This window comes from Pocillopora damicornis, chromosome 2 (assembly GCF_964200805.1).
Source record: "Pocillopora damicornis chromosome 2, jaPocDami1.2, whole genome shotgun sequence".
In the NCBI taxonomy this organism is placed as follows: domain Eukaryota; kingdom Metazoa; phylum Cnidaria; class Anthozoa; order Scleractinia; family Pocilloporidae; genus Pocillopora; species Pocillopora damicornis.
The window spans coordinates 24,474,957-24,496,432 of NC_142671.1; the positions used below are offsets into that span (position 1 = coordinate 24,474,957).

Genomic DNA, 21,476 nt, shown 5'->3' on the forward strand with positions numbered 1-21,476 from the left:
AAAGAAAACAATAATATTTAGACGATATTTTTAAGAAAAAATGCCGGCTACCTTTATCGTGTAAATTAAGAAAAGGTAAGAAATGTTAATAATTATTGATAAGTAAGAGTTAAACACTGTACCAAAAGCATACATCCAATCGCTCCATGTACACATTTTGTAAATTTCGTTTATGTAAGCCTGTTGTGTGAGGCGCTAAGTTTGCCACCTTGCACTGATAAATTTCACACGGAAAGAGGGTGTAATATTTCAACAGAGATATATTTCCCACAGACGAAGTCAAAGCATAAATTTATAAATAGGAAAAATAGACGAATTAAGATATGTTGGGCGTCATAAGCAAAATACACGTGCGACACTGGCAAATTTAATATCGGATGAACACGAACATAATATAGATCTGAAGTTGACATCATTTCACAATATTGAACATTCGTTTAAGAAAGAATTAATTCAAGAAAACTTAAAATACCACAGAAAAGTAACTATCAACAAGATATTTTCTTCTTCTTTTCCTTTTTTTTTGAAAGATAGCAGTTCTAACTTCGTGCCTTCTCATATCTATTTTTCATAAGTGAGGACCAGCTTTGGAATTAGGCTGTCAAAACCTATGTGTGAATTTTGGCGATATCTTGATGATGAGTCCAAGATAAGCAATCAAGTAACTGAGAACTTGTCACAGCGTAACTCGTGCGTGCATGGTTTTAATGTTCACCTCGAGATACAAGAATAATTAACGATAAAAGCAGACAGAAGTTGCTTTGAACAGGAACACCGCGAGTATAAAGATAGCTTTTAAAGTAATTACATTCACTAGAAGTTAATTGGCGATTTATAGTACACACATTGTGAAAAGAAGCCAAGACCAACAAGAGATTCAAAACACAAGGCTATTATATTATGTCCATTAAGATATATATGTTCCGTGTCTCAAATATGAAGATGAAGCCAGTGTTTTTAAATCTGCTGGCTTATGTCAGCTGTTACAAAAAAAAACGGGTCATCCTTTCGTACTATTGACGCAAATATTTTTATTTTTGGTTTATTTCAACTAGTTCTTTTTAAACGAATAAAATTTTAAACCGAAAGGACCACTGTTACGGGCTCTTGGACGTCTTTTAATTTTGCATGGGTTAAATGGATTGCTCTCCTTCATGTAAAATTTTTATTTGTCAAGTATGCCAGCAACTAAAGGAGGATATTCCAAAAGAAAGCCGAAATTATAACAAGCAATATTCCATTAGTTAAAACACACATTTCAAAAACATACCAGCCGGTAATTAAGTCAATTCTAACTAGTTGCAGTAAAAAGAAATAACGGGCTATTTATTTACAACAAAAATGTAAATTTTGTGATTAATTTTCACATTTCCCTCATAGAAATCTAGTTAATTTTGGTTCCGCAATCGATCCTGTTTAAATATCACAAAGAAGAAGGGAAAGTAATGTAACACCAGATGAATTGTCGGGGAACAACTTTGTGGCAAAAAAAGATTGTCAACATAAACTGACAATATACGGTGAGAAAAAATTAACTCGAGACAAAAGAAAAAAGTTTTTGTCATTGAAGTGAATGAACCGGTTTTTAATTTCTCCGAAAATTTCCCAAGTGTGAACAAACAGGTCAAAAAAAGACATTAGGCTAAAAACTCAATATGAACTCCGTGGACCACAGTAATCGCATTAGTTAACAGAAGTTGATGGCTGTCATGAGCTTCGCGTTAATGATGTCGATTTCACATCCTTGAAAGCAATCCACACTCAAGTAAAAAACCTTTTAAATGCCTAAATATTGTCATTTCAATTGCCTGTGTTCTTTTGAAAGCACTTCCTTCACTTTAAGTTTCCGTTGAGAGGTAAAACGAGATCGGAATAAAAATCTGCTCTGGCGAGCCTTTGTATGGAAATGTCTTAAAGTGCATGTAAACGTTGTCAACAAAGGATTCGCAGCAGATGGCGCGTTCCCTATTGTTCGGCCGTCAATCACTGCAATCATTAAGCGACATTACCTGACAATAGTAAAATAATAAACGAATTAACACGTATGCAGAATCGGCACAATGATTGGCATGAGGTGAGAAGTCATTATCGACTAAATAGCCCTCCACAAGCAGACTCACAAAACAAAACTGTCAGTGCCACCCATCTAGACCTTACCCAAGCAAGCTGTCAGTCATGTGCTCTTTGCCTTTGGTCACTTTTCGAGCTTTAACAGGTTATAATGTTGGATAAAAGTGAGAATTCAGGCGTTCACTTAAGAGAAAAATACCCACACTATTGCCCTGAACGGTTGTACAATTTTTTTAATCACATCTCGTGAAACGAACACCAAAATAGATTAACCTCCTCGGACTTCCACCCTGTTATCTCTGTAAACAAGAAATGTTTTGAAAAGCTCGCTGTAATTTGCACCCACTCTTCATGATTCTATCACATCTTGATGCTTCCTTCGCTCGGAAGACCCCGATCCTTGCGTAATTGAGAGGCCGTGTGTTCTTAATTGCATTGTGTCAACGCTCTTTAACAGAATGTCAACAAACTACGTAAATGAAGCAAGTAGCCAATAAGAATGCCTGATTAGCTTGATTTTCTCATCAACAGCCTCTAGGTGATACGTGGACATCGACCAATCGTCGATTAATGTTCAATTTTGATTTCTTATCGCTGAATAATGATATTGTGAAAAATTCCTGTAGGTCTCCAAGTACTGTTTTTAGGGTTCACATCTACGGGTGGTATCCTATTTCTGTTTCGGTCATCAGCGTGAGTCCTGAACGCCAACATCGCAATCATCTCTTCTCAACGTTGTTGCGTGTCCAATTTTAAACTAAGGAATATGAACGAAGCAATCAGAAATCCTGTTACACCGTTCTCGATCACCGATATTTTGAATCGTAATGATGTCCCACAGCAGAATAACAGCAGCCTTCCTTCTTGGAGTCAGCACCCTGCCCACACTCATCCCGTGTCGCCGACATATTTGCCATTACCGTACTTTCAAAGCGCTTTACCCATCCATCAGCTGAGCTGCTACAAAACATTCACTGCCTCGCAAGTTCCTACAGCATTGCCCTCACTTAGTAGAGAACGAAAACCTGAAGAAATCGCAGAGCGAGCAGAAGAAATAGCGAAAGTTCACAGTAAGTCACACAGTTACCGTTCACAATTTAAAATTCACTTTTACAGACCGAGTTAATTTGTGTCAATTAGACTATTCTCAATTAAGCAATTGCACATGTTCTGATTTACAGCTTTTTGTTTCTTCATTACAGAAAACCAAGAAAGAGATGTCAACCACACCTCGACTTCCAACCCTCAACAGCAGGCCAAACCGCGAAAGAAGCGATCAAGAGCGGCCTTCTCTCACGCTCAAGTATTCGAGTTAGAAAGACGGTTCAGCCATCAAAAATATTTGTCTGGACCTGAGAGAGCAGAGCTTGCTGCTGCTTTAAAACTGACTGAGACACAGGTTAAAATCTGGTTTCAGAACAGGAGATACAAAACAAAACGACGTCAGCTCGCATCAGAAATTTGCCCTCCGAGTGCGGCGAAGAAAGTCGCGGTACGAGTTTTGGTTCGGGATGATCACAAACAGTATGAAGACATAGGATTATCGGGTCTATCAATGGCGCCATTTGGCAGTCAAACCTTCGCTCCCCCTTGTGGTTTTTACTACAGATGAATTCAAGATTACTAAATCACGTCCCAAATGCAACAACAAACAGACCCTTCAAACCAAACCCTGCGAACACGAAGACAGTGACACTCAAAGAGTACCATTCAAACAATTTAATCGCTGCCGTCCTCGATGGCTCAATCCCGAAACAATTCTGCTTTAACACCAAATAGCGGCAAAAAGGTAAAAAGATTAGCGGAGGATAACGTTTTAACTCCTAGCTACGGAAGTAAATCACTTGCGTCCGGTGAATTACATGGAGTGGTCTACTCTCTCAAAGTTTACTCACATCATCGAAATTAGATTGCGCGAGTGTTAGGCTCTTAATTACCTTTAATCCAAGATTAAGATTAACGAGAGTGTATGATAGTGTTCAGATTGAGTGGGAGACTGAAAAAAATTCCCAAAAGAAACAATTATAGGCCTTAAGTTGAAGCAACGGTTATTGGTAGATATCGAAAGGGAATAGGGACATGAACTATATTTCAATTTTGTACCGACAATAGCACTAAACTCAACCGCGTACCAAAGTACGCTACTTTGATTTCTATAGCATCACTGTAGCTAAAAACCATCTAAGTAATATTTTCCCAAACTTTTTTAACACCACAAATAGCGAAAAAATTCACCGAATTAGGTCGGAGAGCGCATAAGAAAGACATGGTCGCCAGTGATAAACAAATACACATCCTTGAAAGAAGAGTCAGCCGATTTTTATTGCATTGATTCCTACGCGTAGAAATGTTAAGTCGCGACGAGCTGAAATACAGTCACAAGTAATTCGGGAGCCGCAACTTTATGCAGCACAAATAGAAAGTATAAAAAGGTCCGGGTGACATGTTTGTCCACATCTCTTTTGAATTACTTCAGCTTTAATTGATGCCTGGAGTTTCACATCCGAGAGCGCTTTGTTAACTCTCGATGGTGCGCAAGAATTTAACGGTCGAAATCATTGCATTTTTTCGATTGAGTCATTTACCGAGAGTGAGATAGAGCGATAGATAAGTATCACAGCGACACCCGAAATACAATTACAGTCGACTGAATTTGATTACAGTGCATCGTTCATCAACTACAAAGATACTCATTAGTGCTCATTACAAGGGCTTTTATTCTGGGGCTTAATGTGATTGTAAAACACTTCTTTAATACTCATTTAGGTGCCCCTCCCACGACACCATTTGAACGACAAGATGATTCGTTTATGCCACGCTTAATGGATCTCGTTTAACATGTCATTCTCACGGATAGGATTCCCTTCACTTCCAAACTCAAGCAAAAAGCTTGAGGAAATTTAAAGAGACACTTCAGGGCAGTTAGATGGCCGACGGAAGTGTGAAACCGAAGACAAAGCCATCTGTTAAATCCATTACCAACATACGAGTCTAAATGCGTTGGTCTAGGTACTTGAATAAACTTTAATGGAAGTTAAATTTTCATGAATAGCTAAAGCCCGTTTTAGTTTCTTCAATGTTAGCATTTCTTTTCTCGGATGCCATGGTTTCCTGTTTGCTAAAGTCGCACTAAGAATGGCACATCGTTTGAAGGTGTTAATGGCCATTTATATTATCATCGCATCGCTTTGTGTGGAGTGTTCTATTTAGAGATGTGTGTTTAATATGAGAAAATCAATTCCCAGTAATAACAGGCTTTACTTTTGTAATCGTTTTCATCAAATGGTAGGCGACTGGAAGGCTTAACTTTCATAGACCATCACTTGAGTTTATTGTAAGCTTACTTTGCTCCCAAGATGCGGGGGATTTGAGACCCTTCATTTTCGCACGCGACAGATCCTGATCCTCGATCAGTTCCCTCTGTCATAACAAACTAAATTCGTCTAAAGCCACAAAATAAAATGGCTTCTCCGGTTTCAGCTCCCAAGAGATAATGTACTGTCAAGGAGTAAAAACATAAAAGAAAACATTTCGAGCAAACAAAAACATTTTAGCTTAAAAAAAATATGTCGGGTTATCAGTGAAAGTACTAGGCGGTGGCATAACCTGAGCGCTCTTGGCGTTATAAGATTATTTCATGGCGTCCAACTACTCATCTTATACTTCATCTCAATAACTAGAGCGTGCGACCCACTTAAGAGGATGAAAGAAACTTATAATTCAATTTGGTTGCACAAGTTTAATACACCTCTTTAAGCCGAAAAAAATGTATGTTTATCTCTGATCTTAACAGTAATGTAAAGCTAACAGCCGGTTGCAATCCTCGTCATTTACTGCTATTGAAATATCGTACTTCATTTTTTCCTTCCCAAACACAAAACAAATTGAAAGCGAGGAGATGATTACATTATGCTTTTATGCTTTTGTGCTGTAACTCACTCTTTCTCCGGATGGTAGAGAGGCACGTGGTATTAAAACGGAACATACTAATGTCATCATTGACAGCCTGCGGTAGAAAAAACTAAATGAGGAATTACAGCTAAATTTCCATGCGGTTCATTTCAAAAAGGCGAAATGTGAAAAGAACCACCAGTAAAATACTGTGATTAATCTTGATGAGAAAGCTAAAATATAACAAGAGGACAGCCTCTACCAAACCTCCAATTTGTGTACTCACTAAAAAAAGACTCTCATGCAAGTATAGAACAACCAAACAAAAACAAAAGCTCGCACTAAGTGCCAGCTAGACAAAGCCCCTTTTCTAAATGGAACAACTGAACAGACAACAACCTAGAATGAGCATTTACTCGCTCAATAGAGGCCATTAACGACCACCACTAATTGTGCAAAGGTGTGAGAATGGCGGGTTTTGTTTATTACACCTTTAACTACCGAATTTACTTTCAAGAAGTATTGCTTGAAATTAAATGAAGCGGAGATCGCATTAAACCGCTTTTCAGTCCTGTTCAAATGCGTCTCGTTACAATTCTTCCGTCAAAGGAAATCGCGTAAACCGTGATTGCGGCATATTGGGTTTCCTTGGCGTTCGCGACGCTTTTTTTTTTTCTTTTTTTAACTTTTCAGGAGAGAATCGTAGAGCGAGAGAAATAAATAAAAATATTCGTAATGAGTCTTATGGGTACACAAGGCGCCTTACCGGCTGTGAGCAGTTTATCAACCAAATGTACATCTTAACAGATAATGATGTCAGGCAAAAATACAAAGCTATCCTTTTTATTACTTCATTGAAACGGAATGCTTGTTCAACGCTTATGTCCTTGTCTTTTCACGCAATTTCGATAAAATAGCACAGGTACATATCAAAGAAAATACAGGCAAGCATCGACACAAATCGGCAGCTCAGAGAAAGTACTAACAAAAGACTAGCTGATAACCTAAACACCCTCCCACTGCTTGTATACAAAGTACTTTTACGCCGTTTCTGCTTCTGGTGGTCCATTGTTTATAGAAGTTTTAAGTTAAAACTCTGATGCTTTTCTTTGAGTTTTATTTCAATTTCTTTCGCAACATGCTTAATTCCTTTGCGAAAAGCTAGAACTACAAGATTCCCATATCGATTGGCCTAAACAACATGAAATAATTTAATAATCTTTCCAATCTGAAAGTTTCAGTTTGTAGCACTTTCACGTTCGTTCTACTTCTATTGGATGAAAGAAACAAAATTTTACATGGAAATGAGCGACGACAGTTCATCCTAAGCTAGGCAAAGTAAAGAGAATGCCACAAGGATCCGAAAATCCCAAATCCGTTATTCATAGAGAGATAAATTTCTTCAAGTGAAAATGAAAACTACATCGATTATTCAGATGTGGTGTTATCAACCCACAGAGATAAAACCAGTCGGATTCGTCAAACAGGCAGTTGTATTACTCTTCGATATGTGCCACAAATACTAACTTACAATTACAATCATGTGTAAATAAATTACAGACCTTTTAGCAAAGTGTGGAGCATAAGTTTTTTTTGGTTTCTTTACTTTCAACCAATTATCTCTTGAATCTTGGAGGAATAATGTTACTCAAAGCAAAGGAAATCATTCTTCTACTCAGCGGCGAGGAGGGAGCTAGGTTTTCTCGAGTTATTACTACCGTAAAAAAAAAAAAACAAAAAACAACTGTTGTTAAGTTTGAAGTGAATAAATTGGTGAATAGTGTCATTCCACATGGGAATATTGAGATGAGACCGCATAAAACTGTTTCCCTCAAAGTGATAAATAGAAGTTACAAATGAGCTCTAACGGAAATACAGTTATCACCGAGAATATCATAATATAACATAATTCGAAAATCATCAGTAAAAACATTAGTGCATAAATCAAACAGAAACCCACAAATAGAAGAGACAACGACAAAATTTCAAAAGCATTTTTCAACTGATATATTACGTTTGACCTGGTGTTTTCATCGAGAGAGTTCTTTCTTTTTCAGCAAAACAAGTTACAAATGGAAATATCATCACGGCAGTTCCGAACTACTTTGCTGATAGAGGCCGCTTCTTTTATGGAAAATACTTTTTTAATTGTCCTAAAATCTAAAAGCACTTGATATAAATTGATTCATTGTAAATTACGCTGCAATTTCGTATTTATTTATGCAAAACAGACATAATGTCGATCCTTATATATTTATAAGGCGATCGAATCGGTGATGTTTTCACAGTAATGCACAAAAAAAAAAATATAAAGGAAGAGTATAATTCGTAACATTAACTCGTCTGAGCGTTTCACACATAAAGTTTTGCACCATAACTATCTAGCAATTAACTTGAAGACCTTTTAAATACGAAATTTAACTAGTCTACGTAACATGACACCAGGGGAAAATTCAACTAAGATTCTTCTGACATTTGAATAGTTCTGTTCTTGTCAGTCAGTAGGTTGCTTTAGCTTATTCACTCGCCAATGACGAAAGTGTTAAAAAAAAAAAAGAAAGAGAGAGAGAGAAAGGGAGAGAGAGAGAGAGAGAGAGAGAAAAGGGGAAAACACGCATACAAAATTGGCAATAACCCGGTTTTTGAACCTTGTCGTGTATATTAATACTGCTTGAGTTAATAAGGCTTTTTGGACGATTTTTTGTTTTTGTTTGGTCTCTACAGGAACTATGCATGTCCTGTGCACGCAGTTAAGGTAAAGAAAACGGATACGTATTATTTAAGTCCACATTAACCTATGATCCTATAAACAGTACTGGGAACATACTCCGAGTGATTGTGCACTCTTCGTAAACACGAAGAATCGGCTTCTAAGATAAAAGAAAACAACGAAGCACATCAAGATGAAAATAACTCAACAACTAGGACGCTGTTTCCTAACTAAAAAATCCTCCGATAGTTTTTCAACACCCCACCTAAATCTAAAAAATAAGTCACACAGGCCCTTTGTCTGAAATTTCTGGAGTATATTTTAAAAGCGCGCATCTGAAGTTGACTGACCTTTGTTCGCCAACACAGTTCCCAGCATCAAAGAAACTTGCAGAATGTTATGCCTCGTGCGACTTGCGCCTTACGCTACCACCAACAGAGAAGATAAACTGCCTAAAGACTAAACGAAACTACCCATCTCAAGCCTACTAAGCCCGATCCAGATAATTTGGACAAGCGTATGAACACTAACAATACAGTGCAAAGTATTTGAACGTTTTACTCCGTAGACATCTTTAAAGAGATTGTGAGTGTGAAAGATAACCTAAAAAAAAATAGAAGTAGCGCAATACTTCACACTTACTTTAGACGATTATTTACACTTACTTATATTTTAAAGCAACGAAGAGCTCCTTTTCTTCTGTACAAACAAATCATACACGGCATCGCACTTTAAAAGTGCTCAAACGTTCATTTAAGGGTTCGTTGTTCGAATATTGAAGTGACAGATTCTCAAATGACATCAAAGTAGAGAATTCCTCTTGCCACTATTTAGCCGAGCAATTTGCACTTGAACTACCTAACCTACTAAAAGAGGAAGAAATAACACAAGCAAAATCGAAAGTACCATAGGTGCTGATGGACTTATCACCGCATCAATTAAAGTCGCCTCCTGAGATTACCGCCTTGGAACCTTTTGACCTGACAAACATGAGTGATGTCAGGCAAAATAGAGTGAAAGAACGAACTCCATGACAGCTCAAGTAAGAAAAAGATTTATCTGCACTGCAAAGCACATTGGATACCGAAACACATCTTAAATAACAATTTCACTCTAACTTTAGTTTTCACTCAGTAACGCATCCAGCTTCAACCACGTTTTGGTCACGCTAGCACGTTATGTAGTTTTGATTGCTCTGCGATTAGCATTTTTAGCACAGCAAGTAAGCCCTAAACCAAAAGAGACGTCAGCAAAAGCCAAACAAGTTAAAACAAAATCAAAATCATCAGAATCAAAAAGGAAGTTTGTGTGGTACATAAAAGCATTTATATTCCTCATAATAGCGCACATTCAATTCTGCCCAAGCTTTGCAACTTAATCACGCTATAAGCGTGGCGATAAGCGAAGACCGATGGCCACTTTTATAATTTCACTAGAAAATAACGATCTGTGGTTACAATAATCAATTGAACTTCCTTACTTAGATAAACATAAATGATTGCTATCAAAAGGAAAGAAAACTGAGTAGGAAAGACCAGGTCACAGGTGTCCGTATAGTTATGAGATACTGGAGTTCTTTCGACTTATCCAAAATATCTACATAAAAAATTAGAAATTTACGTTAACCATCTACGATGAAAATTACATGTTTGATAAGATACCATAATTATTAATTTTGAATAACCCGAACCATATCAGTTCTGTCGATATTATATGAGGAAAATGAAATTAACCTTTGCACTTGAGTGGTAGCCTTTTACTCTAAGTCTTCCTTGCTAGCTATCGACCCGTTTTCCGTTTTCTGAGGCGACCAAAACGACAACGAGGCCATCCGCTATTGCAGTTGCTAAGTCCACTTTCAAGACCTTTACTCATGCATGCAAACTCTACATTTAGACCAAATAGAGTAAATTTCATCGTATTAATTTCCTTCCTTTTCTTAAAGTCCAAAGATAGTTTAAGATTCTCGCGAGACAAGAATGGTTAAAATGAGCAAAATCACACGTAACGGTTTTAAAATCATTTCACATTATTACCAATTTAAACGATCGACTGAAATTTCACATAGCAAAGTTTGAGTCTTGTCAGGTATGGAAATTTCTAACCCCAACAGGTTAGGAAATACGTGCCTCGTGACATAAAGGTAATGATATTAAAAACAGAAAAGTAACCCATTTGAAAAGTGTCCAGAGTAAAAAGTGATCACCCGGAGAGATATTATCTATATTGGTTTTACGGGTAGCGAAATACGAACAAATGGCGATATTTGCTTTGCTACGCATATGACTAACGATTAAAGTAAGTCTATGTCCCTTTAAAGCTTGGGGGCGGGTTTCTATGGGATATTAAGTAAAATAATTTCATCATACGTTCGTGGATAGTGCTTGATAAAAGCTAAATATGCTATTGTTATCCATCGCGCTTTTCTGACAAAAATATGTAATCATTGCGAAAAAGCAGCCTACTACCATAACACATTTATGTTCTCTTAGTCCTCGCTATCTAAGTATCTCTATAGCCTGAGCCTCTGTTTATTAGCAGCCTGATTGATATGACACACTTAGATATACACGTTCTGTTCTGTGCATGTCCAAAGCCGAATTGTGCTTTCTCACTTATCTAAATCATCTTAATGCTGCGAAGGTGATAAAATAAACATCACGAATTTTCTCCCTTAAGGAGAATGGAAATAAGACTGATAATTCTCAGCACCCAAAAAATTAGGGGCCAAAGAAAGCAGAAACATTAGTATCCTTCAACCTATGAAAATGGGGATCTTCATTTCTAAGAGCAGGGAAATAGTTGACATCAATAGCTCGATATTATCAATAGCCGAAAATATTCAAATATTCGTCTTTTTCAAGAGCATAGCATAGCTGAGAAAATTGTTTCCCTTTTTCAACCTGATCTCACCTCTCCTTAACTCTTAAAATTTTTAAGAACGATGATTATAAACTCTGAAGTTGAAAACTCCTTTAATTCGAATTCAGCATAATCTAATTATCAATTTGAAATCCAAATCTACAAATTTATCGTTAATATGGAGTACCTACATGAATGTCATTCTCGACACGTTTCGTACTGACACGACATTCACTACTGCCTCGAATTGTTGATGTATATGTTTTTAAGCAAAATCTTCCAGCTTGATCATGGGATAAAAAAAAGTACCTCTCGATAGTCCCAATTGGAAAGCTCCCAATTCTTCACCATATGATTGAAAGAAATACTCTTGAAGCTATTCCGAAAGCACTCGATGTATAAGATAAAAGTTTAGAATGTTAAGTTCTTGGAACACAAACCGCGTTGGAATACAAACGGTACTGAAATTAGGGCGAACAAGAATCACGAGTAATGAAGAAAAAATTATATACATAATAATTCCAAACTGAAGACAAAGGACGACATGAACCTGCCTGAGAACCAACAAGTAGATACACGATAGAAAAGAAAAATTCCACTCATTTTGCTTAAGAAAATGAAAAAAATTAACGCCATGGCATCAAAACAAACAAGCAAAATCCATTAGCAACGAGGCTTCTTTGATACGGAACCAATGCATGGTTTGATGCTGTTTCAGGTAAAGTTCGTTCACATAAAATCAGATCAGTTAATATAATACCTTTTACAAAATTAAAGAAATAATGATAAAAAACGCGTGAAAACGAAGCTGAAACGAAAACATAAAGACACGGCGAAGATACGTGTATATCTTTCAAAGTGAAGTGTAGAAGTAACTGGGGGCAAACTACAAGGGATTCATGTCTGTGCAATAACGCAGAATTTTCCCTATCATTTTATACCTTTTTCCAAAGGGAAACGAAATGACCGACTATAACAAGACAACATTGAAAGTCTCAATACCTTTTGTAAGACGCTACATTTGCTACTCTCTCAAAACTTTGCACTAATACACGTTCTAAGTTCAATCTCACTATCAAATTACTGTTTCTTGTCCAATTTACCAACGATATTGAAACCAAATGCAGATAATTTACTGGCCTCGAACAGTGGAAACGAAGTAAACAAACATCGACTATGAGACAGTTTCCGCCCCAGTTTGCTAAAATGATACTCTCGTTGGAAAATGTATTTTTATCATCACATCAACATATTACACCACACAATTGGTAGCATTTAACCTGTAACAGGGTCTCCAACCCTCTTTACTTCCCAACGTGTACATCATGGGCAGTTAATTCTTGAATTTCTTCCCAACAAGGCTAAAAATAATTGAAATATTTGGGTCAACGAATTATTTTCTCTTTGCCATAAAAATTCACTTTAAAAAAATACAGTCCCTTTTTGTACGGTAATGCCCAGGGCAAGTATAACGTAGAAATTAACAGAAGTGAAACAGTTAATGAAATGAAAATATTGTAACATACATGGTGCGAACGTCTTTCTTTGACGTATTAATTCGTGGCTTGAAATGTAAAGCATGTGTCATGAGAGCCTAAAGAATCATTCTCAACAGCAATGATTAAATAACTTAATCAAACGAGCGAGAATTTTCATTTGAAGACGAGATATGACCAAAGTAAAGCAAAGAAAAGGTCGACTATGTTTAAATGTTCAAGTTGTTTTCTTTGTTTTCATTTGGTTTGTGAATTATCGACAGAGTAATACTCATATCTTAGAATTTAAAACATATTTTGAATTGGGTCTAAGAATGAGAGAGGAATTGGAAATTTCAAATCCCAATACATCCAACTTTGTTAGTCTATACCGGCAACGATTTAGAATTTACAATGGAGAATAATAATTAGAATTCATAATGCAAAGCCTACTGTCAATTTACCCTTTTTCCGGCAAATTTAAAGTAATTAAAAAAACCATCAGCATTAATAATTATTACTGGGCCAAAACTACAGCTCGGCAGTGTGGTTATTCATCTTCCGAATCTGACACTTTACACTCGACCGGGAAAGCAGCTTTCTCTTTCTCACGACCTATAAATCTGTGAAAAACTCTTCCGAACACTCCTTTTGAAAATCGTACGTCCTATTAAAACAATGAACTGTACTTTACTTTCCGCTTGTGTTTACCATTTCCAGAAAACGCGCCGACTGGAAGCTTTGGCTTTTTAAAGCAATTTCCATCAATTCTCTACGACGGTGTTAATTGGAAACATAAATACAGAATACCTCACAGGAAACCGCTTGTCACAAAGCACACAAAGGAAGTAGGTTTTTCTTTGTTACTGTTTATCGTTAGGTCAACAATCAGTGAAATGCTGAAACAATGAATAGTCCTAAAAACCGGCTGTTTTTCATTTGAAGCTGAAGAAAATTTCACAGGATAGATGGTGGTTGGTTTCTACATGCAAGGCCTATAAGTAAGAGGAAAAGAGAAAACCCTCAAACCCCCTGCTTTTTTTCGTGGTTGCCATCTAAACGGAGAGTTTAAGAAAATGGTAAATAAAGTAAGTTTCCACTAAAAGTTAAATTTTTATAACTGACCATGAACACAAGATCATAAACTATAGAAATATAAAAATTGATGGCATATCATACAACGTGGTAAGCTTTTTAAAGCAAATCGGAAAAAAAGGCCGGCCACAACTTATGCCACAGCTATATCTTTCATGGCGGACGTCGCCAGAAAGGGAACTGACAATTAATAAAATCAAATCTGCCGCAGAATAAAAGTTACACATTTTAATTACGTACATTTGCCACGAATTAAAATAGCGAGCAATGATTATAAATACAAATTTGAAAAAAGCACATACAATGGAGTTCTATCAGTTGATTTTACATCTGTGACAGAAAAACAACCAGCAAGATCTTATCCAAAAAATAACAATAATTGCTTATGTATATGAACAGTTAGAAGATGATAAAGTATGATCAGTGAAGTAACACTACAAGAAAACTTCACAAGAGGAGAAATTGCCCAATAAGATGAAAGCCAGCGCCTAAATTCGACGCTAAACTGTTAATAATAATGACCACGATGAAGAGTCCAGCTTGAATAACATACAGCACAGATGGCAAGACGTATGTTGCAGAAATAAAAGTTGCTAAATCAATAACAAAAATTGTGTTTTACGTAAAGCCGTGTAAATATATATTTTTTTAAGAGTGACGTACCAATTCCACAGATAAGGGCAGGTGTTGCTGTTATGAACGGTTTCAATAATCACTTATACGCACCCTTCCTTGCAATTTTCCCGACATGCGATATGTTGTAAACGAAAAAAGAGTACCGATAAAATCTCACGGAGGAATTTTTCAAACAAAAAGGGTGGTGCTATGAAATCATTAAACTACGCATGAAGCATGATAGCCCGCGTGTTGATGAATGCACCTAGTTTTGGTTTTAGAATCAGAGGTAAAATGTTGGATTGTCAACGGACCACGAGGATTAATATCAATTATAATAATAATAATAATGATAACATGATTAAAAAAATAATAATTGCATATTTCAATAATAGTGGTGTTAATTGCGGGGTAATCAGGATGCTGAATCATAATTATATCAATGCTAAGAATTTGTCTATCAGAAGGAAACAGCAGAAAACCTGTGGTTGCGAGAGGGTAATAAAAATTCTTCTTCCTGGGAATTCTTGATACTTTTTCTCAGGGGCAGCTAAACAGTGAATTGACCTTTTTTCGGAATCGAAATTAACGATAAAGAAATGAAAGAAAAAATGGCTATGCAAATGCAACTATTTCTTAGAGCAGGTTTATGCTGTTAATTCATGCAAATATTGAGGAAGAGAAAGTCAAAACAATTATTTGGCAGTGAAAACTTCTGACTAATCACCACGATTTTTAATTAACAGAATAGGCTTAGATAATAACTGGGCGGAATTTGTGGAGAGGTACACAGTGATGCATTCTCATCAGTATGGTTCTTCAAACATTGTTTTTTGCTTTTCCTTATTATTGGCAGGCAGGTTCCTAGGTATGAAGTCTCCATAGTATCACGAAATTTACACATGTTAGAAAAGCAGGATTCATTCTGGAGGGTACCAGTGATTAGTTGCTAATATACCCTTGATCACACAATCCAGTGATGAAATCATAGACCACAAATATTTTACATACTTTGATTTTGTTCACACTACTCTATGACAAGCAAAAGTTAGAGTCTTTACTAGTAGAGCCAACACATACATGACTATATAACTGGAAAAAAAATTTTCTTTGTTATACATCTATGTGATAATTACCAATCCATTATTTCTGCAACAAATAACTATTGTTGTTGTTATTTTTATTATCAATGGTGTTCTAATGCAGAGAACTTGCTTGGTTTTTGTTCTGGGGGAAGGTTTGACACTGTAAGAAGTAATCAAGTAAAAAAAAGGATACAAAATGGGGCAAACATGTGAATAGAGATGCTGCTATTGCTACAAATAACTAATTGTAACCACAACCCTTATTTGCCCTCTCATGCTTAACTTACAAGTCAAGCTTTTTATGCATAATGATCAATATCAATGGTGCAAAGGTGCAAAGTACCAGACTATAAGTAGCATGAAAAAACTGATTCAAATGTTTCAACAAATACCTGCATTGCTATTGAGCTTCAGGCGCCTTAAGCGCAAGACAATTCAGAATTGAGCCTGACAACTCAACACAATAATAGCATGTTTAAAGTGCAGTGAGTCAGTTGACTTGTTGATTTGCACTGGTTTGCTTCTGAAGTAGAGAGCAAGGTTCTGGATCAACATCTTGTATGGCAATAGTATACACAGTAATGATGACCAGAATTTCATGCTTCACACTAATTCTTACATTTTTCTGTGAAATATACATGCACCACTTTTAACTTATGTCTAAGAGGATATTACACAGGTGTTCACCAGGAAAAAATTATAGTCTTCAAAATGAATTGCAGCAGAGGTGGGCAATATGAAGCAAATCCTATGTTCTAGTTGGCTAGCCCGACCCACGCAGCTTGGGGATCGCCTGCTTAGATCCAGCTCAAGAAAAAACACTGTGTGGAGTACACTTCTAGAGTTCATAACTTTTGGACAGTGTTTGCAATGGAGATGCAAAAAGTGGCTTGTTCAGTTGAGATAGCTAGATATTAGCCTTGTTCTTTTTTTGGCATTTTTCTAGACCTCAACTTTGTCTACACCCATAACAAAACAAAAAAAAGGAACTCAACATCTTGTATGGCAATAGTATACACAGTAATGATGACCAAAATTTCATGCTTCACACTAATTCTTACATTTTTCTGCAAAATATACATGCACCACTTTTAACTTATGTCTAAGAGGAAGAGGAGAAAAATGACCTCATGCTCGGTCAATAATAAATATACATATATGAAGTACATCAAGACACAAGAAATGCAATGCATACTTTGCTAGGATAAGCTATGTCCAAAGCATCCTTTAAGGAACACGAACAAGGAAATACTATAAATTTGGGCTTGCATGGTTGTCAATAAATGATGAAACAATTGTAGCATGCAAAGAAAGAGAAAAATCTGAGTCTTATTTAGGGGTTTTGTCCTGACCCAGTTCTAATCTGAGGTCCGATTACCAGGACACACTGAGCTACAAAGAGGGTGCAGGTGAGCCACTCCAGTGAATTACTAGGTTAATATCAAACAAATCAGAGATATCTTTTAAAATAATAATTATTCTTTAAAAAGACACACAACCGACTCGTAAAGCCTATGAAAAGAGTACTACAGATGCGGGTTGTACACAACACTAGCTTAATGAGGAAAATCTGACCTTGAAAATGAGGTTATTCAACTAAGAAACAGTTCCAGCAACTCTAGATCAAAGATGACACACACTTTGCTCCATCCAAAATAGTTGAGGAGCAAATCAGCCTTAACTAGCTCAGCCTGGTCAGCATTCTGAAGCTAGAGAGACTACAGCTTTTTATCCAGGACTATGCAACCCCCATGGACCATAAACCTATCTGCGATCTTTAAAAAGAAGGATACAAAGGGTGGACATAAGCAGGATTTTGAAAAAAAACTCCACAGCTTTGCCATGTGTACACAGCCATTATGGAGCAATTCTAGGTATCAGGAGACTCAGAGACTTATCCTTGAACAAATAAGTCATTTTGATTCCTAGAGTTCAGACACAGACCTCCCCTTCTTCGGGGCACATTCCCAGGAAACTTGAGAACACATTGACAGCAAGTGCAGTTGGATGATCATAAGATGAAAAAAAAAACAATTCAGAGGATTGTCTTTTTTTCTCCTGTGTTTGCTTAGACAGTAAATTCACAGTCAATGTAATCTGTAAGTTGCAAAAATTGACAAAATGTTTCTTAATGGTTTCTCAAGCTAGAAAATTGAGAATGTTCCAATGGCAGGCTACACAAGTCTGATATAACCTTTGTGGTGGCCATCAAATCAATAAACCCACACTTGATCATGAGAAAGGACTGGGCTCTGAGATAAATTTTTCACAAGAACAGAAGAATCTGCACCCTTTATAAGAGGAGTCCTGCAGTATGTTGGCGACAAATTATGGCCATGTCTAAAGTGAAGGGCATGACAGTTTAGGTCTTAAGACAGACTTCAAAAGGAAATCTTGGGTGACCATACACTTGAAATCAAACATGTTTGACCAAACATGTTGTTGGTGAACCAAAATATCAACAGAAGCATCACAGAAAATTGTTGTCTCTACTAGCAGCAGAACATTTGAAGCAGAGTAATATTGGTCACAACATTATTCAAAGTAGTTCTTCACCTATCAGAGGTTCAATCATTTCTCTCATAGCTGGCTGACAATATTGGGTTAATTGATTGCATATGACCACAAAGGAAGCTATACAAATCTTGTAAAATCTTAGCAAGCATTGATAAGAGTCCTTTTAAGGAGCAATAACACTGTCCATAACTAGCTTTTGTTAAGAGTACTCAAGGTCTTGATTAAAATTCCAATACATCAGATTTGATAGGGGTGTTCTTAATATCTTGTAGTGTTTTGCCATGATCAAGAGTTAGTTTGTTGGTGTTTAAGTGAAAAGTCATGAACAAAAACATTCACAATCATTAACAATCAAGCAGGTCAGTTAGTTTTTGTGGGTCTATTACTCAAAGATAATTAGCCTAAAATAGGGTAGACCGACAAAGGCTGAGCTCAGTGATAAAGCAATCTGTTCAAGAAGTAATCAGACAGTCAAACATCTGACTTATGTTAGATGCATTCACATTTCCCATCTGCATATGCCTGAAAACAGATTTCCAGTTATTTTTTTCCAGAGACAAAAGAGGAATTTTTTTCAATACCTGTAAATATCAACTGCTTCGTATTAACCAGATGTATGCCATTGTATTGATGGAATAATTTTTGTTTCAGACAAGTACTTAAAATACTCACAGGCCTTATGGGTGTTCTGACCCACCAGACCCTTCCCCCTGGATCTGCCACTGCAGAATGGGAACAAGGTTGGAATTAGAGTGTGAAGGAAATGAAGTCCGCCCAGTTCCTCGCAGATCGAACCCAAATTTCAACGACATTTTAAAACATATCGACCAAATCAAATTTCATTGTCGTGCAAGCCAACAAATGGCTGATAGTCGTACAAGCCAACAAATGGCTGCAAATCCCCTGGTAGGATTCTCATTCAGATACAGGCATATATTACTATTGGCGGGACAAATTACTCGGAAGGATTTCCGTACAATCCAAACTATTCCAAAACAAAGCACCAGTCTCAAGGTCAAAATATTGTTTCCGCCATGGTTTTCTTTATCTCAGTATAGGGCTGTGCGTAAATCTTGCTCACCGGTAAGATTTCTGCACAACACCATTCTTCATCATACATACAGCTCAACAATGACGAAAACGATAGAATGCCTTGAGGGCTACGGCTTTATTTTATATAATAGTATGGGGCTGTGCGGAAATCTTACCATCACCTAATGGATCTAAAATTCTACCGTTCCTTTATGAAGAAAACGTGGGTTAGCTCTCAAGTTAGCCACATACTCTTCCATTAAAACGAGAAGTCTCTACAAAATGCTGGGAAAGTGGTCGACTTACCTTATTCAACGCCACGTTTAATCCGTTGCTTCCACCAGATACTGTCGATATCATTCGGCACAAACTATCGATAAGCTTCGCTGGGCGGAAAAACATGATGTGAAATCATCTGGATGAAACTATCTCGTATTGAGACCTATTGTTACGTTTCCGCCGCGTGATTTGATTGGCTAAAATCCGGAGCGCGGGAAGTTTGCGCACGCAAGGTAGCAGTCCTCGATGACCTATGCAAAACAACCGACGGGAAATACTAATTTGAGTATGTCATTTCCCAAACTCAAAACATCTACGCTCTACTGTACAACTTATTCTTAACTAATGATCATTTCAATATCCAAAGCTTCTACGAGCTATATTTTTTTAATTCTAGCATTTGTACTTCTGGTGGAATTTGTTTCTGTAAGTGAGCTACTACATTAGATATATCCAGGGGACCCCAAATAACCAAAAAAGTCGTGTTGCCACTTTTGCAACCTGCTAAAACGCTTTTTAGAGAATGTTTTAGAGATGCCCCTGAAGACCCTGCATGAAAACGAAGCTACTACATGAAGCATCTTTTAACCTCGTTTATAGCAAGAAAATAGCGCCAAAATAGAACCAAAGATATAAATCAATGTTCTCGTCGTTAAACCAAGTGATGGGCTCCTGCTTAAACACATATTTAATTTGATAACTGTGAGTCACAAGATTTGTCACGTGACCAAGTGAGCATGTAAGTGAGGCTGGGCTACTAAAAATACTTTGCTATTCTTCATAGACAGCATGGATATTTGTTTTAGCTGAAACTGGAAGATTTGGGGGAAATCACATGGTTTTCGGAGAAAACGGAGGGGAAATTCGTTGTTGCCAATGGAGTATAAAGGGGAGCCTGTAGATAATTGACTACCAATGAGGAAGGGATAACTCATCTCGGAGCCTCTTGAGGGATCAGGTAAATTATCGTGACGCAGCAGAAATCAGACAAACCCCCTCCCCTTCCCCCTACCCCCGTCCCTAGGAGAAAGTCAATCTCTAGGACCTTATGAAAAAATAGAAGCTTTCCACTTGGATAGGAACCTTGGGTCTATGAATTGTAACTTCTTCGGTTACACTCATTAAATCTGCAAACCAGTGTAGCTTCAAACTATGTCGGATAGGAACCTGTTCGCAAGAGCGATAATCGTATGCAAGAGTTGGTCAGAGAGTTGAAATCCAAGAAGCTGTTGGTACTTACTAGTTTTTCTTGTTGCCAAGATCAATGTTTGCAGCTGATATGGAACATTACTTCGCTGCTCATGTAAGAGCGCCCTATTCGGTATTTTTGAAATGTGTGAAGACTACACAAGTACAGATGAGAGTCACTGTGGTGGATGCAATATCCGAGGTTCAATGCTTGGACAAACCCAAATGGATCAAAAACTGTTCGCATGTAGTAGCTAAATCAGTTTGTTAGTCGGATTTTTGAGACGTTCAGCGAAGATAAAGAAATCCGGTTGGTTTTTGACAGATATGATCTGCCATCTTCTCTAAAAGAAGTTACACGGAAAAAGAGGCGAAAAGGCAAGAATCTGTGGTATAATTGAATCACTGCTTCAACAGATATCGCAGAGATTCCGATGGATGAAAAGACTTTTTTCACACACTAAGACAAAGATAGTGCTGGCAGACTATCTAGCACAGAAGACCATCGCGGCTGGCCGGCAAAACAGGGGACGAGTACTTGTAGTAGGAGGTCAGAATGCATGGGAACAAGAGAAGATTTTCTCAGCTCCAAAGCAAACAAGAAGGAGCAGACACGGAGATTATTTTACATGCCATGGGTACTACAGCCAGAGTTAC

At 37.1% G+C, this 21,476-nt stretch overlaps 2 protein-coding genes and 1 long non-coding RNA gene across 3 annotated transcripts in view; 2 read left to right on the plus strand and 1 right to left on the minus strand.

The window, feature by feature from the left end:
* Nucleotides 1–1,088, plus strand: part of LOC113669696 (uncharacterized) — a 2,739-nt gene extending 1,651 nt beyond the window's left edge. The window contains exon 2 of the mRNA XM_027185774.2: nt 1–1,088. This exon is cut by the window's left edge and continues 746 nt beyond it. The gene's annotated coding sequence lies outside the window, so the exon portion shown is untranslated.
* Nucleotides 1,089–2,646: 1,558 nt separating this feature from the next.
* On the plus strand, nt 2,647–5,142 carry LOC113669697 (homeobox protein Nkx-2.3). Its single transcript, XM_027185775.2, has 2 exons — nt 2,647–3,140; nt 3,273–5,142. The coding sequence occupies exons 1-2, from the start codon at nt 2,837–2,839 to the stop codon at nt 3,680–3,682; spliced, it is 714 nt and encodes a 237-aa protein (XP_027041576.2). The 5' UTR covers nt 2,647–2,836; the 3' UTR covers nt 3,683–5,142.
* Nucleotides 3,572–9,129, minus strand: LOC149050460 (uncharacterized). The gene is made up of 2 exons (XR_016183896.1): nt 9,022–9,129; nt 3,572–8,831 (listed from the first exon to the last, which is right to left on the minus strand). It is a non-coding gene; the product is annotated as an uncharacterized LOC149050460 (long non-coding RNA).
* Between the last annotated feature and the right edge of the window lie 12,347 nt (nt 9,130–21,476).

What these genes read in the sequence shown, in the direction of transcription:
- LOC113669697 (XM_027185775.2), top strand. Translation starts at nt 2,837, where the DNA reads ATGAACGAAGCAATCAGAAATCCTGTTACACCGTTCTCGATCACCGAT. An exon ending in AGAAATAGCGAAAGTTCACA is followed by an intron (nt 3,141 to 3,272) that starts GTAAGTCACACA and finishes TCTTCATTACAG; the next exon opens with AAAACCAAGAAAGAGATGTC.